General features: G+C 37.2%; 1 protein-coding gene across 7 annotated transcripts in view; it reads right to left on the bottom strand.

Annotated features, from left to right (window-relative positions):
* ATP11B (ATPase phospholipid transporting 11B (putative)) overlaps positions 1-22657 on the bottom strand; it is a 127745-nt gene extending 105088 nt beyond the window's left edge. For 4 of the 7 annotated variants that reach the window (XM_040480863.1, XM_040480864.1, XM_040480865.1 and 1 more), the window contains exon 1: positions 22389-22657. In XM_040480863.1, the coding sequence (XP_040336797.1) occupies positions 22389-22415 (27 nt within the window). In that variant the 5' untranslated portion in view covers positions 22416-22657. The remainder of the gene's footprint in view (positions 1-22388) is intronic. The other 3 variants (XM_040480861.1, XM_040480866.1, XM_040480862.1) reach the window with 2 other exon arrangements.
* Positions 22658-22938: the final 281 nt, after the last annotated feature.

The raw sequence follows: 22938 nt of genomic DNA, 5'->3' as shown, positions 1-22938 counted from the left end.
AAAGACACAACCACAAAATTCTAAACAATAGCATGAAAAAGCATCTTCAAGTCAAAGGACAGAGACAGAGGGTGAATCCTATTTAGTTACTTTGGCAAAAACTGACACAAAAAGTCGGAAAAAAAAGTAGGGTGGAAGAAAGATACACAATTGCCTCATTAATTTTATATATAGAAACCTGATTTCAGGAATGCCAGAACCAAGAAACTGCTACCAAATAAACAAGAGCAGAAGCAACAATAAGAAAACCCAACAATCCTGTACTTCCTACCGGTCCCACTTTCCTTAATCTAGATAATTTACCTTTCACTTGCCATAATTACAAAAAATTTTAATATTGCTCAAAATCTGTAACACTCTTGCTCTTACACAGAATGAAAGCATATGCTGTCCCTGTTATCAGATAGATACAATGTAATACCAAGCATTAACATTTAGTAAATCAACCAAAATAATACTGTTACTGAAATAATGTTTCTGAATGACCATATACTTTTCTACTCATCTATTTTTTTCTGATTGACTGTTTAAGTGTGCTTCTTATTCTTACTCAAAGAACTATATGTAGTAGCTCTCTATTACTGCTAAAAGATTATATGACTCAAAGTCAAAACTCCTCTTGGGGAACGAGCCTAAGAAAAGGAAGGAAGACTTCTAAGAAGCATTTCAGAAGTAAGTATTGGTATTGATTTTCACAATGATTGGGGGAGGGTCTACTGACAATTAGTAGGTGGATGGACGGATGGGTGGGTGGGGCAGAGATATCAGACATTCTACAGCGCATTATAGAGTCCTGCCAACAAAGGAATGTCCCGTGAGACAACTTTCAAATGCCCTGCCTGATATCTGCACTGATAGAAAATCTCTTTAGAATAATATGAATCTCTATTTAAAAAATACCTTGCATGGATTTATTAATTTTTCAAGAATGCAACTACCACGTATACTGAAGGAAGATAATAGTTTGATTTGTCAGAACTTTGTAAACAGTTGGTTCACTGTTTCAGGAAATTATATCACCAAAGGAAATGTCACTTGAATTTGAGTCACCAATACAGGCATACCTATCTTATTGCATTTTGTAGATACTGTGTTCTTCACAAATGGAGTTTGTGGCAACCCTGTGTCAACAAGTCTGTTGGCACCATTCTTCCAACAGCACTTGCTTACTTCACATCTCTGTGTCACATTTTGGTAATTCTTGCACTATTTCAAACATCTTCATTATTGTTGTATTTGTTATAATGATCTGTGATCAGTGATCTTTGATGTTACTAGTGTAATTTTACGGGGCACCATGAACTCTACCTAAAGATGGCGAAGTTCATCAATAAATGCTATGTGTGCTCTGACTGCTTCATTCCCCATCTCTTTCTCTCCTTAGGCCTCCCTATTCCCTGAGACACAACAATATTGAAATTAATAACCCCACAAGGACCTCTAAGTGTTCAAGTGAAAGAAAGGGTCACATGTCTCTTACTTTAAATCAAATCTAGAAATGATTAAGCTTAGTGAAGGCATGTCAAAAGCTGATTATGGGCCAAAAGCTAGGCCTCTTGTACCAGTTATTCAAGCTGTGAATGAAAAAAAATTTTTTTTCCTTTTTTCTTGAAGGAAATTAAAAGTGTTGCTCCAGTGAACACACCAATGATAAGAAAACAAAACAGCCTTATTTCTTACATGGAGAAAGTTTTAGAATGGCTTAGACAGAAAATCAAACCAGTTATAACATTCCCTTCAACCAAAGCCTTAGCCAGAACAAGGCCCTCACCCTCTTTAATCCATGAAGACTGAGAGGAAAGGAAGCTGCAAAAGAATAGTTTGAACCTAGAGCAGATTGGTTCATGAGGTTTAGGGGGGAAAAAAAGCCACCTCCATAACACAAGTGTTCAAGATGAAGCAGCAAGTACTGATGTAGAAGCTGCAGCAAATTATCCAGAAGACAGAGCTAGGATAATTAATCATGGTGGCCACACTAAACAACAGATCTTCCATATAGACTAAACAGTCTTGTATTAGAAGAAAATGCCATCTAGGGCTATCATAGCTAGAGAGGAGAAGTCAATACCTGGCTTCAAAGTTTCAAAGGACAGGCTGACTCTCTTGTTAGTAGGGGGCTAATGCAACTGTAGCCACTTTAAATTGAAGCCAATATGCTAATTTACCATTCCAAAAATCCTAAATCCTTTAAGAATTATGCTAAATCTACTCTGCCTGTGCTCTAGAAATAAAACAAGGCCTGGATGATGGCACATCTGTTTACAAAAATGGTTTATTGAATTTTTTTAAAGCCCACTGTTGAAACTTTACTGTTCAGACAAAAAGCTTTCTTATAAAATACTGCTGCTTATTGACAATGCAACTAGAGCTCTGATAGAGATGTACAACAAGATTAATGTTATTTTCATGTCTGCTAACACAACATCCATTCTGTAGCCCACAGATAAAGGAGTAATTTTGACCTTCAAGACAAATGCTGTTGGGAAAACTAGACAGCAACATGCAGAAGAATGAAACTGGACCACTTTCTTACACCATACACACACACACAAAATTCCAAATGGATTCAAGACCTAAATGTGAAACAGAAAACCATCAAAATCCTAGAGGAGAAGACAGGCAACAACCTCTTTGATATTGGCCATAGCAACTTCTTTCTAGACATGTCATTAGAGGCAAGGGAAACAAAAGCAAAAATGAACCCTGGGACTTGATCAGGATAAAAAGCTTCTGTACAGCAAACAATCAACAAAACTAAAAGACAATCTTTGGAATGGGAGATGATATTTGCAAGTGATGTATCTTATAAAGGGTTAGTATCCATAAACTATAAAGAACTTCTCAAACTCACCACTCCCAAAATAAATAATCCAGTTAAGAAATGGGCAGAAGACACGAATAGACATTTTTCCAAAGAAGACATCCAGATGGCCAACAGACACATGAAAAGATGCTCAACATGACTCATCATCAGGGAAATACAAATCAAAACCACAATGATATACCACCTCACACCTGTCAGAATGGCTAAAATTAACAACACAGGAAACAACAGATATTGGTGACAATGTGGAAAAAGGGGAATGCTATTACATTCCTACAACATTACAATGTTGGTAGGAATGCAACTGGTATAGCTACTCTAGAAAACAGTATGGACATTCCTCAAAAAGTTAAAAAGTGTAACTACTCTATGACCTAGCAATTGCACTATGAGGTATTTACCCAAACGATACAAAACTACTGATTCAATGCGGCACATGCACCCCGGTGTTTATAGCAGCACCATCAACAAACAACCAAACTACGGAAAGAGTGCTTCAATTGATGAGTGGATAAAGAAGATGTGGTATATATATACAATAGAGTATTACTCAGCCATCAAAAAGAATGAAATTATGCTATTGCAATGGCATGGATGGAGTTAGAGTGTATTATGCTAAGCAAAATAAAACACAGAAAGACAAATACCATATGATTTCACTCATATGTGGAATTTAAGAAACAAAGTGGATGAACATAGGGAAGGGGGAAAAAGAGACAGACAGGGAAACAAACCATAAGAGACTCTTAACTATAGAGAACAAATAGGGTTGATGGATAGAGGTGGGCCGGGGATGGGCTAAATGGGTGGTGGGCATTAAGGAGGGTACTTGTCGTGATGAGCACTTGGTGTTATATGTAAGTGATGAATCACTAAATTCTACACCTGAAACCAATTTTACCATATGTTAACTAAAATTTAAATAAAAACTTGAATCAGTGAGAAAAAAAAAACTTTTCATAAAGCTATTGCTGCCACAGAGAGGGATTCCTCTGATGCATCTGAGAAAAGTAAACTGAAAACCTTCTGGAAAGAATTCACTATTCTGGATACCATTAAGAACATCTGTGATCCATGGGAAGAGGTCAAAATCTCAGTATTTGCAGGAGTTTGGAAGACATGGATTCCAACACTCCTGGATGACTTTGAGGGGTTTAAGATTTCAGTGGAGAAAACAACTGCAGACGAGGTGGAAATAGCAAGAAAACTAGATAGAATTAGAAAGTGAAGCCTGAAGATGTGGCTGGATTGCTGCAATCTTATGATAAAACTCTAATGGATGAGGAGTTGCTTCTTATGAACAAAGAAAGTGGTTTCTTGAAAGAGAAGCTACTCCTAGTGAAGATGCTGTGGAGACTGTTGAAATGACAACAAAGGATTTAGACTATTACATAAACGTAGTTGATAAAGCAGTGGCAGAGTTTGAGAGGATTGACTCCAATTTTGAAAGAAGTTTTAGTATGAGTAAAATGTCATCAAGCAGTATCACCTGCTACAGAGAAACTATACCTTCATGAAAGAAAGAGTCAACTGATGGAGCAAAGTTCCTTGATGCCTTATTTTAAGAAACTGGCACAGCCACCCTAACTTTTAGTAACCATCACCCTGATCAGTAAGCAGCCATCAATATCCAGGCAAGACCCTCCACCAGGAAAAGATTATGACTTGCTGAAAGCTGACATTACGGTCAGCATTTTTTAGCAATAAAGTGTTTTTAAACTGAGGTATGTACATTGCTTTTTTAGACATAATAATGTTGCACATTTAATACAGTGTAAACATAAATTTTATATGCCCTAGGAAATAAAAAAATTCATTTGACTTACTTTGTTGTGTTACTCACTTTATTGCATGCAGCGCTCTGGAACTGAACCCACAATATTTCCAAGGTATGCCTTGGAAGTATACACTATACTTTCAGCAGTCTGCATTAGTGGCCATGGATTCACAATGATTATAATATCTGATCTTTATGTCTACTGAAGTTATGACTGCACACTTACCTTCTGAAATAGAAATTACTTAATATAACTGTATTTCTCTATTCTTCATGTAACAACTTCAGTTTTGATGTTGATTTTTTAAAGAAGTTATTAGTGTAGGCAGGTTACAGATTTAAATTTTATCACTGGATAAGAAGGGATGTAGCATTCATAAAGTATTTGTTAGGGTCTGACTGGGTTGAAAAGCAACTAGATACCTGGAAGACCAAAATATAAGTTACAAATACTCACTGTCTTGGGTCTATAACAGAATCCCTCAAGGAAGAAGCTGCTGCTTTTACCATAAGCAGTACTGCCAGTATTCAAACCAGGAAACCACAACAAATATTTTCAAGTATAGATTTAAACAAGCTAATGTATTAGGTAAAAAATTATAAAAACAACATAAAAATATATTGAAATTAAAGAACAGACATGCTGAGTGAATCCTATTTAGTTATTTAGGCAAGAACTGAAACAAAAAGTAGAAAACAGCAGGGTGGAAAAATGATAATTGTCTTATAAATTGTATGCACTGGGAACCTAAAAAACATGCTTCGGAAGAAAATAAAACATATATGTACAAGGTTAAACAAATAGGACCCAGCAAATCCTAAACTACTGGTACAAAAAATTGAAAATTAAACCTCAAGCAGAAAAATTATTATTTAGCAACATTGGGTCAAACTGACATAATTCTAAAAATGTATTTTTAAAAGACACAGACGACTATTTTCACTTCTTCCAGGAAGCAAGTAGTTCATTTACACTGCATAATGACTATTAAAATTGTACTGCTGATCTAGTTCTTGACTTCTACATGTAATGAAAAGAATTTCCTTTAGCAATCAATCAAAGGGTATTTACTGAGTACTTTCTACGTGCTTTGTAATAAGCTAAGGACTAGTGGTGATATAAAGAAATAGATGACTTAATCCCTGCCCACCTGGAGTTGATAAAACTTTAGTGATTTAGGCCTTATTTACCTTACATATCACCTAATTTCCTATTTCCACTCACATATTTAAGATCAAACTACAATTATTTTCTCATTTCAATGTGGGACACCCAGCATAGATATTTAGAAAGCAACTGGATATTTTTGTTTAGATGTTAGGAAAGAGGGTTGGACTTGGGATAGGAACCCAGCAAGCATAAAGATGATAGTTAAAATCAAAGAATGTATAAGACTGCCTGTTATGAGGGCACAGTGGAAGAAGAGAAAAAGGGCAAGAGATGGAATTCTCAAGGCTATCATTTAAGATACATGTGGGAGAAAAGGAATAATAAGCAAAGGAGAAAGATCACCAGAGAGAAGGAAAAGAGAGGAGAGGTGTGGCAGAAACACAGGAAGAAATTGCAAAAAAGAATTATTTCATATGCTGTAGAGAAAGATGAAAACTGAAAAAAAGAGTACCGAATTTAATAATTAGGAAATCACTGGTGACTTTGATCAACACAGTTTGAATAAAATTAAAAAGGCTATGGGGCACCTGGGTGGCTCAGTTGGTTAAGCGTCCGACTTCGGCTCAGGTCATGATCTCACAGTCCCTGAGTTCGAGCCCCGCGTCAGGCTCTGTGCTGACAGCTCAGAGCCTGGAGCCCGTTTCGGATTCTGTGTCTCCCTCTCTCTCTGCCCCTCCCCTGTTCATGCTCTGTCTCTCTCTGTCTCAAAAATAAATAAACGTAAAAAAAAAAAATTAAAATTAAAAAGGCTATAATGGATTGATTAAATAGGGGTAAAGAAGAGACTGGGGAAGTAGGGTTAGTAATTACAGCTGAATCAAATAAAATATATGTATTTTTTAGTGTAAGCGAATCATATTTTTAGGTTTGAAATGGAGCACCTGGTAAAGAGGGAGAAAAATCAAGTTATGAGAAAGACAAAATTATTGAAGGATCAAGGAATCATTAAATGTAATGTGTTATGCCAGATGGAGTTTTGAAGCAGAAGAAAGAACACTGGTGAAAAACTAACATCTGAATAAAGTATAGTGTTTAATAATAATGTATTAATATTAGTTCACAGTGTAACAAGTTTAACCTAGTAATGTAAAATATTAGTAAGAGAAACTGGGTGAAGGGAATATACACCAATTCTTTGTATTATCTTTCCAACTTCTCTGTAAATCTGAAACTATTCTAAGATAAAAAGTTTATTTTTTAAAAGTTAAAAAAATAGTCCTTAAAAACAAGCACATCTACAAACTGAAGCAAACACACACACACACACACACACACACACATTACATTGACCTAGTTTTTCTTATTTTGCATACAGTAACTGAAAACTTTATCTCAATCTATGGGAAACATCATCATTAGGGAACTCATGGTCTAGGAGACAGTATAAAGATTATCAGTATAAAGATTATCAAAACCATCTATGATTACTTAAAAATTTTGACTTTCAGGGGCACCTGAGTGACTCAGTCAGTTAAGTGTCCGACTTCAGCTCAGGTCATGATCTCAGGGTTCATGAGTTCAAGCCATGCATTGGGCTCTATGCTGACAGCTCGAAGCGTGGAGCCTGCTTCAGGTTCTGTCTCTCTCTCTCTCTGTCTGTCTGCACCCACCCCTCTAAGAATAAACATTTTAGGGGCATCTGGGTGGCTCGGTCAGTTAAGCCTCCGACTTCGGCTCAGGTCATGATCTCACAGTTCATGAGTTCGAGTCCCATGTTGGGCTCTGTGCTGACAGCTCAGAGCCTGGTGCTTGCTTCAGATTCTGTCTCCCTCTCTCTCTGCCCTTCCCCAGCTCATTCTCTCTCTCTCTCTCTCTCTCTCTCTCTCTCTCTCAAAAAAGAAACACTAAAAAAAAATAGAATAAACATTAAAAAAAATTTTAAGAATTTTGACTTTCACTGTCCCCTAATAAATACCTAAGGTTTTAAATTTTTTTGTTTTGTTTTCAAATTCTGCAAATATATGCTGGAAAAAAGGTTGACAACACTAGCAGGTAAGCAATGTACCAATTTCCTTTAAAGTTGCATAAAGAATTGGAACCACAAAGGGCGGGAGGGGAGGAGTCTCCTGCATATCTAAATTAGAGGCCTGTGCCTTCACATTTAAATTTCAACAGGAAAACACACATTAGAGAACCATTTGCCAGTTTTCAATAGTAAAGAATCAAGTCCACCCTTATACCTTTGTTAGCATTTTTCAAACTTGTATATTAAAGAGCACAGTGGAGAACTGAGATAAGCAAATATATCTATATTCCCTTTGTAGCTCAGGAGATATAAGAGTGAAGAAACAATTTCCTATGTACATATGATTCAGATGAACTGACTACAACTACTTACGCTTTATCTGCCAACTGCACTCATTGCAAAGGACTCTTTCTTCAAAGCAAAATCTTAGAATACCAATAAGTAACACAAGTATCTATTGGAAAAGATGTGCTTGATACAATGTGAGGCACTGTACCAAATGTGAGTAAAGACATCTGAGCATTCTGAAATATCAAACTACTTAGTATGTCCTTTATTAAATTATCCTATTAATTTTTAAAAAATAAAATTTATAAATATTATGAGCACTGACTATATACTAGATAGTATGCTTGGTACTGTGGAAATACCAAAATGAGAAGTCAGGGCCTCTGTTCTTTTTATTTATTTTTTTAATGTTTATTTACTTTTGAGAGAGAGAGAGAGAGAGAGACAGAGTATGAGCAGGGGAGGGGCAGAGAGGGAGACACAGAATCCCAAGCAGTCTCCGGGGTCTGAGCTGTCAGCACAGAGCCCAATGCGGGGCTTGAACTCACGAGCTGTGATATCATGACCTGAGCCGAAGTCAGACACCCAACTGACTGAGCCACCCAGACGCCCCAAGGGCCTCTGTTCTACATAAAACTTCATTTATAAAAAATAAGGCCTCTTAAACACACAAAAAAAGAAACAAAATAACAAGTAAAATGAGTAAAATTTTAACTGAAATAGCAGTAACTCCTTAGATGACTCACTTTTTTCCCTTTAGAAGATTATCAAATACATCCTTCTTAATAGAGTTAAATGTGACATAATTCCATTACAGGTATAATAAGAGTTATTAATTAAAATGGACAACCATCCTATCTCTTTTCATCATTTCCAATATCTATTTCAACATCACAAACTTGTCAAACTTCAAAATAAATTTTTGATCTCGCCAGGTTCAAGACAAAAAGGAAATTAAAAACATGAAAACTGTAAAAAAAAAAAAAAAACCAAAAAACTTGCCATGCTGTTCAAAATCAATTTATATATATTGCATTTTATAGTAGATAACATTTTCAAGAGGATATACACTAAGGTACAAGCAAGTTCTAACAACTTCTGGTACCTAAAATATTGTGTCAACTTGAGAATGGCTATAGCTGAATAACTACAGGAACTCTCCACCACTTCTCTCCTCTTCCTCTACAAACCTGTCACTTGTGTCTCCAGAGTACCACTGTTGCCTAGAAATTTCTTCTCCTAACTCATTCCCTAGTGTTGCCTCACTCTTGAGCAGATTTAAGGTGGCAGGATTGGGAAAGAGAGATACAGAGAAAACTGCTGCTACTGCTAATTCTCTCCTACGCTGCTAAACTCTCTGGAAAAACTCTCTAGGTTCAAGTCTTGCTGCTGATATTAGTTATTGGCCTTGGAAAAGTCCATACTGTGAGCTCTTCCCTTTGCTTCACAAAAGCAAAGATGTATAAAATACCTGTTTTTCTTTAATTAAGAAGACTTGGGCTGCCCAGGTGATTCAGTCAGTCAAGCATCCAACTTCAGCTCAGGTCATGATCTCCAGGTTCACGGGTTCAAGTCCTGCATCAGGCTCTGTGCTGACAGCTCTGAGCTTGGAGCCTGCTTCCAATTCTGTCTCCCTCTCTCTCTCTGCCCCTCCCCTACTTGTGCTCGGTCTCTCTCGAAAATAAAAACATTTAAAAATTAAAAAGAAAAGACTTAGCTAAGTTTAAAATAAGATAATCATTTCTGTAATCAGGGGTTGAGCCTTTGGGACTCCATGTCTAGAAACAGGCAGTCTGAAGTTCAAATCCTTTGACATGATAAGGATTAATAGCATCCCTTTGTATCTGGGTCCTAGAGTCAGGTTCAACTTAAAGGAAGCTGAAAAAAATTTGTGTACCTTTAAATATGTATAAAACCTCCAAAGAGATAACAATAATATCTCTTTTTTTAAAAGAAAATATTATGAGAAAAACCACACAGATATGCATCAAAAACAGACAAAACTGAAAGAGGTCCAATAAATATGGAAATAAAAAAATCACTTAAATTAAATATTCAGAAGACAGTATGAACTCTAGATTGGACACAGGTGTGAGAATTAGTGAACTGGAAGCTAGAACTAAGGTATTCACAGTGAAAGCAACACAGAGAGAAAATACATGAGAAATATGAAAAAGAAGTTTAAAAGCCATAGAAGACAGAGTAGTATCAAGCAAGAGTTCTAGACTGAGAATATTAGAGGCTGAGAAGCAGTATGTATGTATGTATGTATGTATATGTGTATGTATGTATTTTTAATATAATTTATTGTCAAATTGGCTTACACACAACACCAGTACTCATCCCAACAAGTGCCCTCCTCGATGCCCATCACCCACTTTCCCCTCTCCCCCACCCCTCATCAACCCTCTGTTTGTTCTCTGTATTTAAGAGTCTCTTATGGTTTGCCTCCCTCTCTGTAACTATTTTTCCCCTTCCCTTCTCCCATGGTCTTCTGTTAAGTTTCTCAAGATCCACATATGAGTGAAAACATATGATATCTATCTTTCTCTGACTGACTTATTTCACTTAGCATAATACCCTCCAGTTCCATCCATGTTACTGCAAATGGAATGCTTTTATTCTTTGAGAAGCAATATTTAAAGAAAAAAAAATAGCTGAAAAATTTTCTGAACCATATTAATAAGAGCCTTCAGCCTGAAAGCACACACAAGTGCAGAGTAGGAAAAACATGGAAAAATATTATAGATACAGCACAATAAAATTACAAAATATCAAGGACAAAGAGATAACCCTAAAATCCATGTAACACAGATTACTAACAAAGTAATGGCAATTAGATTAAAAACATACTTTATACCAGCAATTATAAAATTTTTTTTTTCAACGTTTATTTATTTTGGGGACAGAGAGAGACAGAGCATGAACGGGGGGAGGGGCAGAGAGAGAGGGAGACACAGAATCGGAAACAGGCTCCAGGCTCTGAGCCATCAGCCCAGAGCCCGACGCGGGGCTCGAACTCCCGGACCGCGAGATCGTGACCTGGCTGAAGTCGGACGCTTAACCGACTGCGCCACCCAGGCGCCCCTATACCAGCAATTATAAATGTCAGAAAACAATGGAATAAGTAGTATCTTCAATATTGAGTGAAAGTAAATGTTAATCTAGAATTCTGTACCTAAATTAGTGTTCAATAATAATTATGAAATAAAGACATAAAAACTGAAACAGATCACCCCTACAAAAGAATGTATTTCATTAAAAGTAAAAGTAAATCCGGGGCGCCTGGGTGGCTCAGTCAGTTGAGCGTCCGACTTCGGCTCAGGTCACCATCTCACGGTTCGTGAGTTTGAGCCCCGCGTCGGGCTCTGGGCTGTTGGCTCAGAGCCTGGAGCCTGCTTCAGATTCTGTGTCTCCCTCTCTCTGCCCCTCCCCCATTCATGCTCTGTCTCTCTCTGTCTCAAAAATAAATAAACATCAAAAAAAATAAAAAAATAAAAATAAAAATAAAAAGTAAATCCAAAGGGAAGAGGTGGTATGCAAGAAACAATGGTAAGTAAAAGAAATCATTAAATTTTAGTAGAAAATAAAAATGAGTAACTGCTAAAAAGTTGGAAAATGTTTGAGTTTAAAAACAAGCAGAACTAGAACACACATTATGGGGGAAAATATTTGCAAATTATTTATTTGCTAAGGGTCTTGTATCTATCTAGAGTAAAAAAAACTCTTAGAACTCAATTAAAAGTATTCTAATTTTATGAGAGAGAGAGAGAGAGAGAGAGAGAACGCACAAATGGGGGAGAGAGGCAGAGAGAGAAAGAATTTTAAGTAAGCTCAACTCAGTACAGAGCCCAATGTGGGGCTCGAACTTATGACCCTAGGATTATGACCTGGGCTGAAGTCAAGGGTCAGATGATCAACCAACTGAGCTACCCAGGTGCCCCCTTCAAAAATTTTTTAATGGACAAAAAGATTTGAATAGGCATTTCTCCAGAAAAGGTGCAAATGGCTAAAAGGGACATGAGAAGATGTTTGAAATCATTAGTTATTAGCAAAATGTAAATCAAAACCACAATGAGGTATCATTCCCACCATGATGGCTATAATTAAAAAGACAAAACCAAGAGTTGACAAGGATATGAAGACACCGGAACACTTAAAAACTGCTGGTGGGAATGTAAAATGGTGCAGCCACTTTGGAAAATAGTTTGGCAATTCCTCACAAAGTTAAAAATAGAGTTACCATATGATCCAGTAACTCCACACTTTAGGTATATACCCAAGAGAAATGAAAATATAAATGGATGCAAAGACCTGTCCATTAGAGGTCAAAGTAGTGTTATTTCTAGCCAAAAGGTGGAAACAAACTAAATGTCCACCAACTGATGAATAAACAAAATATACTATATCCATACAATGAAATATTATTTGACAAAGAAAGGAATGAATTACTGATATGTGCTATGACATCAATGAACCTTGAAAATATTATGCCAAGTGAAAGAAAACAGTCACAAAATACCAAATACTGTATGATGCTATTTATATGAAATGTCCACAGCAGGCAAATCGATAGAGACAGAAAGTAGATTAGTGACTGATTAGGGCTGGGGGCTACAGGTTTGGAGGAATGGAAAGTGAGAATTACTGGGAACATAGTCTCTTTTAGGGGTATAAAAATGTCCTAACATTGGAGTATGGTGTTGGCTGCACAATTCTATGAATATACTAAAAAAATTGAAACTTTAAATGGGTAAATTGTATGGTATGTGAGTTAAATCTCAATAAAGCTGGTAAAAGGGAAAAAAGTAGAGCTAAACTATTATGTAATAGTAATGTGAAAAGTGAGAGTGGAAATACTTGAGTTAAAATGTAAATCCCTATATTATTTGTAGGCAGATAGAGATACTCAATATATAGGTATAGCTAGAAAATAATAAAATACAATCCATAGCGTCTACCTCATCAAAGAGAAAAATATGAAAAGAAACTTAACAAATTAAATGCAAAGTCAATCAAAATCCTAGAATGATTCTCCACAGAAGTAGGTAAACTGATTAAAAATAGCATATGGAAGGGTAAAGATCAATGCAATTCTGAAAGAAAAAAAGGATTGGGGGGTCTGTTCAGCCAGATATCAAGACTTTATAAAAAATACTATAATTAAGACAGTGCATAACACCCCAGTTACATTAATGAATAGATGATCTACACAGAAAATCAACAATCACATATCAGGCCACAAAATAAGTCTCAACAAATTCAAAAAGATCAAAGTCATACCATCTTTTCTGACCACATGCTATGAAACTAGAAATCAACCACAAGAAAAAGCCTGGACAGCTCACAAATACATGGAGGTTAAATAAATGCTACCAGACAATGAACGGGTCAACCAAGAAATCAAAGACAAAATAAAAAAAAATACACAGAGACAAATGAAAATGAAAACACAGCAGTCCAAAATCTTTAGGATACAGCAAAAGTTGTTCTAAGAGGGAAGTTTATAGCAATACAGGCCTACCTAAAGAAGAAAAAACCCAAATAAACAGCCTAACCTTCTACCTAAAGCATCCGGAAAAAGAAAAACAAATGAAACCCAAAACTAGTAGAAGGAAATAATAAAGATTACAGTGGAAATAAATAAAATAGAAACTAAAAAATAGAACAGATAATAAAACCAGGAGTTGGTTCTTTGAAAATATCAACAAAATTGATAAACCTTTAGCCAGACTCATTAAAGGGAGAGGGAGGGAGGGAACACACTCAAATAAAATCAGAAAGAAAAAGGAAAGGAGAGAAATAACAACTGACACCACAAACTACAAAAGACTGTAACAGAATATTATGAAAAATTATATGCCAACAAATTGGGATAACCTAGAAGAAATAGATAAATTCATAGAAACATACAATCTCCCAAAACTGAATCTGGAAGAAATACAAAATTTGAACAGACTGATTACCAGTAATGAAACTGAATCAGTAATCAAAAAACTCTTAACAAACAAGTCCAGGACCAGATGGCTTCATAGGTAAATTCTACTGAACAAAATGACCTAAAGAAGATAAAGGGGCACCTGGGTGAATCAGTCAGTTAAGCATCCACCTTTTGGTTTTGGCTCAGATCATGATCTCATGGTTTGTGAGATCGAGCCCCATGTCCAGTTCCACGCTGACAACACAGCCTGCCAGGGATCCTCTGTCTTTTCTCTCTGTCCCTCCCCTTCGCACATCCTCTTGCCCTCCTTCTCTCTCTTTCTCTCAAAATAAATAAATAAATAAATAAACATTAAAGAAGACATGATATCCATTCTTCTCAAACTATCCCAACAAATAGAAGAGGATGGAAAACTTCCTGATTCATTCTATGAAGCCAGCATTATCCTGATACCAAAACCAGATAAAGAAACTACAAAAAAAAAAAAAAAAAGATAGAAAGAAAGAAAAAAAGAAAACTACAGGCCATATCTCTGATGAACACAGATGCAAAAATCCTCAACAAAATATTAGCAAACTGAATCTAATGATACATTAAAAAAAATCATTCATCATGATCAGTGGGATTTATCCCTGAGATGCAAGCGTGGCTCAATATTTGCAAGTCAATCAATGTGATACATCACATTAATAAAAGAGAAAAACCAAATGATCATTTCAATAGATGCAGAAAAAGCATTTGACACAGTATGACATCCATTCATGATAAAAGCCCTCAACAAAGTAGGATCAGAAGGAACATACCTCAACATAATAAAGGCCATATATGAATCTACAGATTTAATGCACTCCCATCAAAATACCAACATTTTTCACAGAACTAGAACAAGCAATCCTAAAATCTGTATGGAACCACAGAAGACCCCAAATAGCCAAAACAATCTGGAAAAGAAAAACAAAGCTGGAGGTATAACAATCCCAGACTTCAAGTTGCACTACAAAGCTGCAGTAATCAAAATGCTATCTATCATACTGGCACAAAAATAGGCCCATTGTTCAATGGAACAGAAGCCCTGAAACTATAAAAATCCTAGAGGAGAGCACAGGCAGTATTTCTCTGACTTTGGACATAGCAACTTTTTTCTAGGTATGTCTCTGAAGGCAAGGGAAATAAAAGCAAAAATAAACTATTGGGACTACATCAAAATATAAAGCTTCTGCACAGTGAAGGAAACAATCGACAAAACTAAAAGACAACCCGCTGAATGGGAAAAGATACTTGCAAGTGACATATCCATAAAAGGTTAGTATCCAAAATAAAGAACTTATACGTCTCAACACAAATGATCATAAAACAAATGATCCAATTAAAAAATGGGCAGAAGACATGAGTAGACATTTCTCCGAAGAAGAATTACAGATGCTCAACATAATTCATCATCAAAGAACTGCAAATCAAAACTACAATGAGACATTACCCCACACCTATCAGAATGGCTAAAATAAAAAACACAAGAGGGATACCTGGGTGGCTCAGTCAGTTAAGCATCCGACTTCGGCTCCGGCCATGATCTCGCAGTTCATGAGTTTGAGCCCCACGTCAGGCTCTGTGCTGACAGCTGAGAGCCTGGAGCCTGCTTTAGATTCTGTGTCTCCCCCTCTCTCTGCCCCTCCCATGCTCATGCTCTGTCTCTTAATAATAAATAAACGTTAAAAAAATTTTTTTTAAAAAACAACACAAGAAACAAAAGGTGTTAGGATGTGGAAAAGTAGGAACCTTTGTGTCCTGCTGGTGGGAGAGCAAACTGGTGTAGCCGCTGTGGATAACAAGTGGTTCAAAAGTTAAAAATGGAACTACCCTATGATTCAGTAATCACACTACTGGGTACTTACTCCAAAAATACAAAAACACTAATTCAAAGGGATACATACACCCTCATGTTTAGAGCAGCATTATTTACAATAGCCAAATTATGGAAGCAACTCATTTTATCAATAGATAAATGGATAGGAAAATGTATATATGGAATGTTACTCAGCCATAAAAAGGAATGAAATCTTGCCATTCACAAGTATAATGAAAATATACTATTAGCGCATATAATGCTAAGCAAAATAAGCCAGTCACAGAAAGACAAATACCATATGATTTCACTTATGTGTGGAATTTAAGAAACAAAACAAATAAGCAAAGGGAAAAAGAGGAGAGAAAAATTAACCAAGAAACAGACTCTTATCTATAGACAACAAACTGATAGTTACCAGAGTGGGGATGGGTGAAATAAGTAAAGGGGATTAAGAGTACACTTATAATGATGAGCACTGAGTAATGTATAGAATCACTGACTCACTAGATTGTACACCTGAAACTAATATAACACTGCATGTTAACTACACTGGAATTAAATGAAAAACAATAAAAAAGTGCATTACTGGCGCACCAGATCAACAGATGAATTAAACTGAAGACAGAACTTAGGAAGAGAACAAGATGCATGAAAGAGAATGCTGGTATGTGACAGAGAAGTCAAACAACACTGATTAGTGGGGGAAAAGATGGCTCATTCAATAAAAAGTACTGGGACAAATAACTCCATATGGGAGAAAATAAATTCTCTATTTCATACACAAAAATCAATTCCTAAATGTTGAAAAACTAAATTTTAAGACAATTTGAAGAAAACACTAGAAAAACAGCTTTATGATCCTGGTGTATGAAAGGAATATCTAAACAAGTAATAAACTTGTTTATTATAAATAAAATCATTAGTCCTAATACATTTACCTACAAATAGCTTTAAAATTTCTGTGCCAAAAAAAAGACACCTCGACAAAGTTAAATACATACAAGGGAGGATGAACTGGAAGAAAATATTTACAACAAACACAATAAAGAATTAGAATACAGATTATTGAAAGAACTAATAAGGAAAAGACAAACTATCCAATAGAAAAACAAGCAATATATTCATATGAATGAAATACAGGACACTTGAATCTCACTAGCAATCAGGGAAATGCAAATCAGAAATACAATTCACATCCATCAAATTGGTAAATTTTTTCATGTCTGACAGTACAAAGTGTTGATGAAGATATAGGGAAAGAGGAACTCACATGTTTTGGAAAATAAATTTGGCAATACATGCTAATAGTTATAATGTATACACCCCATTACCCAACAATTCCACTTCTAAGTATTCCAATTGAAAAAAACCCCACAAAAACATAAACATGATCACTGCAACATTTTTGTAATAGGAAAAAATGACAACAATCCAAATATCTATTTCAGAAGAAGAGCCTCCTAAAAGACTGGGTAGGGCCAAGGTTGCTTTATTTTGTAGTATGAGAGCCTAGCAACATGCTATCACAGATTAGGTGTTCAGAAACGTTCAAGTGAATAAATAACTAAATGAGAAAGAAATGGTGTTACTGAAAAGTAGATAAAGAGTTGAGAAAATTTTTGCTATATGGAGAACTAAAAATAGACAAAAATCCTTGCCTTCATGAGATAAATGAGACAAATAAATAAATTACAGAGTATGTTAAATAGTGTTAAGTGCTTAGAGAAATAAAAAAAGGGCTGGGGAATAGGGAAGTATTGGGAAGGTTTACAGTTTTATAGTCAATGTCCAAAAAAGCCTCACTGATAAGTAACAATTGAATAAAGACTTGAAGGGAATAAGGGAGCCAGCGGATGGCAGTGAGGGGGATTGACATTCCTAGAAGAGGTAATAGCCAGGACAATGATCTTGAGATTGAAGTATGTCTGACCCTTCTGATAAACTGCAAGGCAGCCAGTGTGGATAAAGCAAAGTGAGGGAAAAGTGACATGGGATTTGAGAAGCAGTTTGGGGGGGTCAAAGAAGGGGGAGGTTGCACAGAGGGATACAGATCAAGCAGTCCTTATAAGGTTTTAAACCTTATAAGGACCTTATAAGGACCTTATAAGTCCTTATAAGAAAGCAAGTCCTTATAAGGTTTTAAACACTGAATTACATGATCTAATGCGTGTTTTAATAAAATCATTCCGGCTGCTAGGTTGAAAACAGACTGCAGGGATTGAAGGGATATTTAATGACAATAACAGCAATCATAAGGTTCTTTTGGAGGATCTAAGCAAGGTCCCTACTTCAGTGCTGCTGGGATATTTCGTATTCCTCTAATGCTTGACCTCCCTAATCAAATGAAAAACTGGGTGTCTAAGAATATAGGTCTAAACACAGAGATAAAAGAAGCAAATATTCAAAGATCTAGGTTCTTAAACACTAATTCCTGAGATTAAAATTTACTTAGCCATACCAAAATCATACTACCATAGGCCTGTGCCTCCTTTTCTACTCTTAAGAGAAAGGCAAAGAACACAGCTACTTCTAAACTGATGCTGAAATAAATCTGATAATCTGTTATTCAACCAACATTTGGTTGGTGAGTATCTATTATGAATGGGCCAGCTGCTGTCTTGAGTCCAAGGGATATAAAGATGAATGAGATATGCCCCTACCCTAAGATATTTACAGTCTAGTGAGTTATCCAGGCTTATATCATGTGCTATACAGAAACACAAACACACTTTTCATGTTATACAGCAACACTAACAGAAACACTATAACATAAGCCACAAATGCAAGCTACATATACAATTTTTAAATTTCTAGTAACCACATTAGAAAAATAAATAAAAAGAAACAGGTAAAATTAATTGAAATAATATATTTTACTTCACCCAATATATCAAAAATACCATTATTTCAACATGTAACCAACATAAAAAATTGGGACATTTTACTTTTCTTTTTTTTTTTTTTTTTTTTACTGTTTTCAAAATCCTGTATTTATACTTAAGAATATCTCAATTCTAGCTACATTTCAAGTGTACTGGACAGCACAATTATATAGATCTATTTTCTAGAAAATTGGAAATAATTTGACAGCCACAAGTACACAACAAAGTAAAATAGAGGGAGACTTCAACATGTTTACAGGTTAAAGGAAAAGAGTTAAGACTAAACATAGTATAGATAATTGATAGGGCATGTGGAGAGCAAGATCAAAGACAGGATCTAGAGCATAAGTAGATCAGTTAGTTTGGAAAGGAGGACAGTCACACCTTTCTTTGTGACAGGTGGAAAGGGAAGAATTAAATACAGGTATAAACAAGTTTGGTAAGTGTGAGAGAACAGAAAGTTGAAAGAGTTTAGTTTAGCTTCCCATTTTTCTCAGCAAATCAGAAGACCATCTCACCAGGCCTTTTACTACAGCCAAAATCTGAAGGCAGAACAATTTAAGAAATAGTATCCTGGCATGACAAGATTAAGTTGGATTTTTGTAAAATTACAGTAGTTTTCTAGTTTTCTTCTGGAGTGGTCAATCTTGAATTTTGTCATTTTATCTCTAAACACAGAAGCAATAACTCTGGACTCATTCTTTCCTTACCTATTCATTACTCAGCATACATGTACCCAATGTCTACTTCATGTCAAGTACAGTGAGTCACTGAACATACAAAGATGAATAAGACTTACATTTGCATCCCCAATATTTAGCATATTATAATGTCTGCACACAGTAAGTGCTTTAAAAACATAGCATTATATTGTTCTGTAAAGAAATATTACATGTCAACTAAAATATGTATTAGCAAAGACTTTAACTTAAAAGTCTAAGGAAGCGCTGTTCAATAGAATTTTCTGTGATAATGAAAATGTTCTCTCCGAAATGTCCAATATGGTAGCTAATAAGCACATGAGTTTTTAATTTAATTAATTGGATTTTAATTTTAATAGTGTATGTGGTTAATGGCTACCATCCAAATCCAAATATTAGAATACAGTGAGTAGCTAATGGCATTTTCACTATTGTAATCAAGGTGCTGTCATCTCTAAAGGGTTAATACACATAATATGCTGTTAGAAATGAGTATACTATAATACTAATTGTATCAGAAAAATATCATAAGAAATTCTACATAGAATTCTCTTTGTATAAAATAACTTCAGCACTGTGAGCCAGAAAAGAACAAAAGAAAAAGAAAAAAGATATGCCAATTTTTTCTTTTCACTCTATTTCCTCAAGGGGAAAACATCAACTTGAGTTTTCTCATTGTGTCAAGTAGTGAAAATACTGTGTGGAGACAAAGAGTCAAAGATTTCTTAGATTAGGAATTATTAGAGCATAGGAATTATTTTTGTAATGAAATAACAAGAAACTTTTTTGGCAAGACAACATAAGTTGTTAAGATCAGGATTCATATAATGAATTGTTTATAACTCAAAAAAACCCATTCTTGTGATTTGCTTATTAATGTCCCCAAGTTTGTCCCACTTACCTGAATTTTTAAAGTGAACCTACTGCTAAAAGACATTCAATCCACAGAGTGAATGGAAGTATAATCTAAACTAGACTTTGAGTTGAATAATTTCTGGCATAATAACTAAAATAGCTGTTTAGGCCTGGGATAGTAAAATGAACTTTCACGACTCTGTGTATCCACTATCCATTATGTATAATTTAAGTGACTGTACACAATCAGAGATACAAACTCCCACACGGGAACAGATCTGATTACATACTTAGATCTGATAACTTAAGAGTAAAACCAGTGAGGTGTGCAACTAGATGTCAGAGATAGCATTTTTTATGCACAGCAACTTGTTCAACTTGTTAACTACCCGGTAAGGCATTGTCTTGTAGATTAACTACACAACTTCCTGCCCTTCCTTTTAGTTGTGTTCCTTTGAAGCCATTTTAAAAAACATTACCAGATTGCCTGTCTTGAAGATGAGAGTGGTTATACAACCAAGATTTTATTCGGGTTAACAGAAATACCTAACACTTAGGTGCAGTGTCTTAATCTATTAGAAAAGCTTTAAGAAAACCATTTTATAATGATCTTCCTACCACACAAAAACAGCATCAGCTAAATGAATCTTCTAAATATAAAGACTGGCAAATCAAAAGCATGAGATCAGATCTGTAATCATTAACTTCCAGAGTCAAGTTGTGCTCTGGCTTATTGCAATAAAGCCAGGGTATTACAATACCGTGTTATAATGACATCATTAGCTTAGTTTCCTCACAAGGCATATATATGAATCTACAATTAATTAGCTAAAAATAGGAAGCCAACACTTAAGCCAACACTTAAGCCAACACTTAACTGGAACTGGCAGTTCCAGTTAATTTGTAAGATATTTTTCTAGTAATATATTTCACGATGCCTTTTGCAAAATGAATTAAGAGAAGGCTGGCTCTGAAAACAGATTTAATATTAAAATGCTGTTCTAGAGCAGGGAAAAAGAGGTATCAATGCTTTAGTCCCACAAAATCTTTATAGTGCCACAAAAATCGTTTTTGCTGCACTGCCTTTTGAAGTAGTAAATGAAAATACTGAGTTGTAGCAGCATTAATTAATGCGATTTAGAAATTCGGCAGCAGCCAGCAAAAGACCTCATCATAGAGATAAGATTAGACTTCTTCAGCCAGGACCAATTTCTGTCCTCATTGTCACTGTTGCCTTAGTGCTGTATTTTCTGGGCTGTAGTTGCCAAGAGGCAGGAAAGATTTTTCTCTCTGAATTAGTTCTGAGAAAGGTGGCGCTTTTTATTTATATGCTTTAAATCACCCTTTTCTAAGATTTTTTTTTTCTCCAGATGTTGCAGTAAAACTGCAAAGTTAACCATTGGTTCCAAACCTGTCTCGTTCAAACTGCCTTGAGAGAATGGAAAAAAGTAAGGTTCACATTCCAAAAGTTTGACTTGAGGTGGGGTGAGGACAGGGTAAGAAGGAAAACGTAGTTCTTAACTTTCGTCCAAATCTTTTCCGAAAGTAGACGGGGTGTTGGAATATTTTCTTTCCCTCACCCAGGCCTTGAGTAAAATTTCTTTCGAGGCGAGGTGGTTACATGAGATACGGTACCCTCCTCGATAACCAACTCCAACACTGAATCGTGACACCCCAACTGCAAACAGTGACAAGACGGGGCTGAAGATTAAGTCCTTCCCCTCCCCTTCGCTCAAATGTGTCCCAAATCGTTAAGGGCAGGAAACACAAGCCTCCTGGCTCTCCCCAACACTCAGTCTCTTTCCGTACCCTCGCCCTGTTTCCTCAGGGGGGACGCAGAACCCGTTCCGGACCCCGGCTCGCGGCTGCGGCGCCAGGAGCGACGAGAAGGGAGGAAATCAGAAGCGCGGGGAGGAAGCAGCCGCCTCCGGCCGGCCGCGATGTCCGGGGCTCGGAGGCGAGACGCGTGCGGGGGCCGTGAGGGGCTTTCCGGCTCCGGCCCCGCGCGCGTCTCCGTCGCGGCCTAGCCCGGCGCCCGAGCCCCGGCCTCGCGGCTCCGCGCCGCCAGCCCTACCCCGCCATCAGGGCCCAAGAGGCCGCGCGGCGGCGGACGTCCGGGAGGGGAAGAGGCACTTACCAGCTGCTGCCGAACCCAGCGCCACATGCCCCCGCCGTCGCCGTCCCGGTCCCGCGGCACGCGGGGGCCGAGGGGCTGCAGGTGGAAGCTGAGGAGCCAGAGGGGGAAGCGGGAGTGCCCCTCTGGCTGAAGTTCCGCTCGCCGCCGCCGCCACCTCACTCCCCGCGCCGGGTCCCCATCTCGCCGCGCCGGCCCTGAGGTCCTACAGGCGCGGCCCCGGCGCCGCCTCCGCCCGGCGCAGCTGAGCCGGCCGCCACGCCGCAGCCACCTTCATTATTGACCGCTGTCACCCGGAGCACCACCACCACCCCACCCTCCCTGCCCGGCCCCCCAGCCGCACCCGGGCCCGCCCCCGGCTCCCGGGCCCGCCCCCGGACGTGACGAAAGGGTCTGTGCGGACCCTGGGGCCCGGCGCGCTTCAGGAACCAGAGTCAGCCGGTGGGCGGGGCCAGCCGCGAGTGTGGCCAGGTGCAGCTTCTGCCCTCTGTCTCCCTGGCCCCCATCCCAGGGGTAGGATTAAATCGCGCTTGTCTCCCCAGAATCTGCAGCT

The sequence above is a fragment of the Herpailurus yagouaroundi genome, unplaced genomic scaffold (genome assembly GCF_014898765.1).
Source record: "Herpailurus yagouaroundi ecotype Mexico unplaced genomic scaffold, PumYag 159, whole genome shotgun sequence".
NCBI classification, from domain to species: domain Eukaryota; kingdom Metazoa; phylum Chordata; class Mammalia; order Carnivora; family Felidae; genus Herpailurus; species Herpailurus yagouaroundi.
Note: the sequence above shows the minus strand (reverse complement) of the source record. Positions and strands in the feature narration are given on the sequence as shown.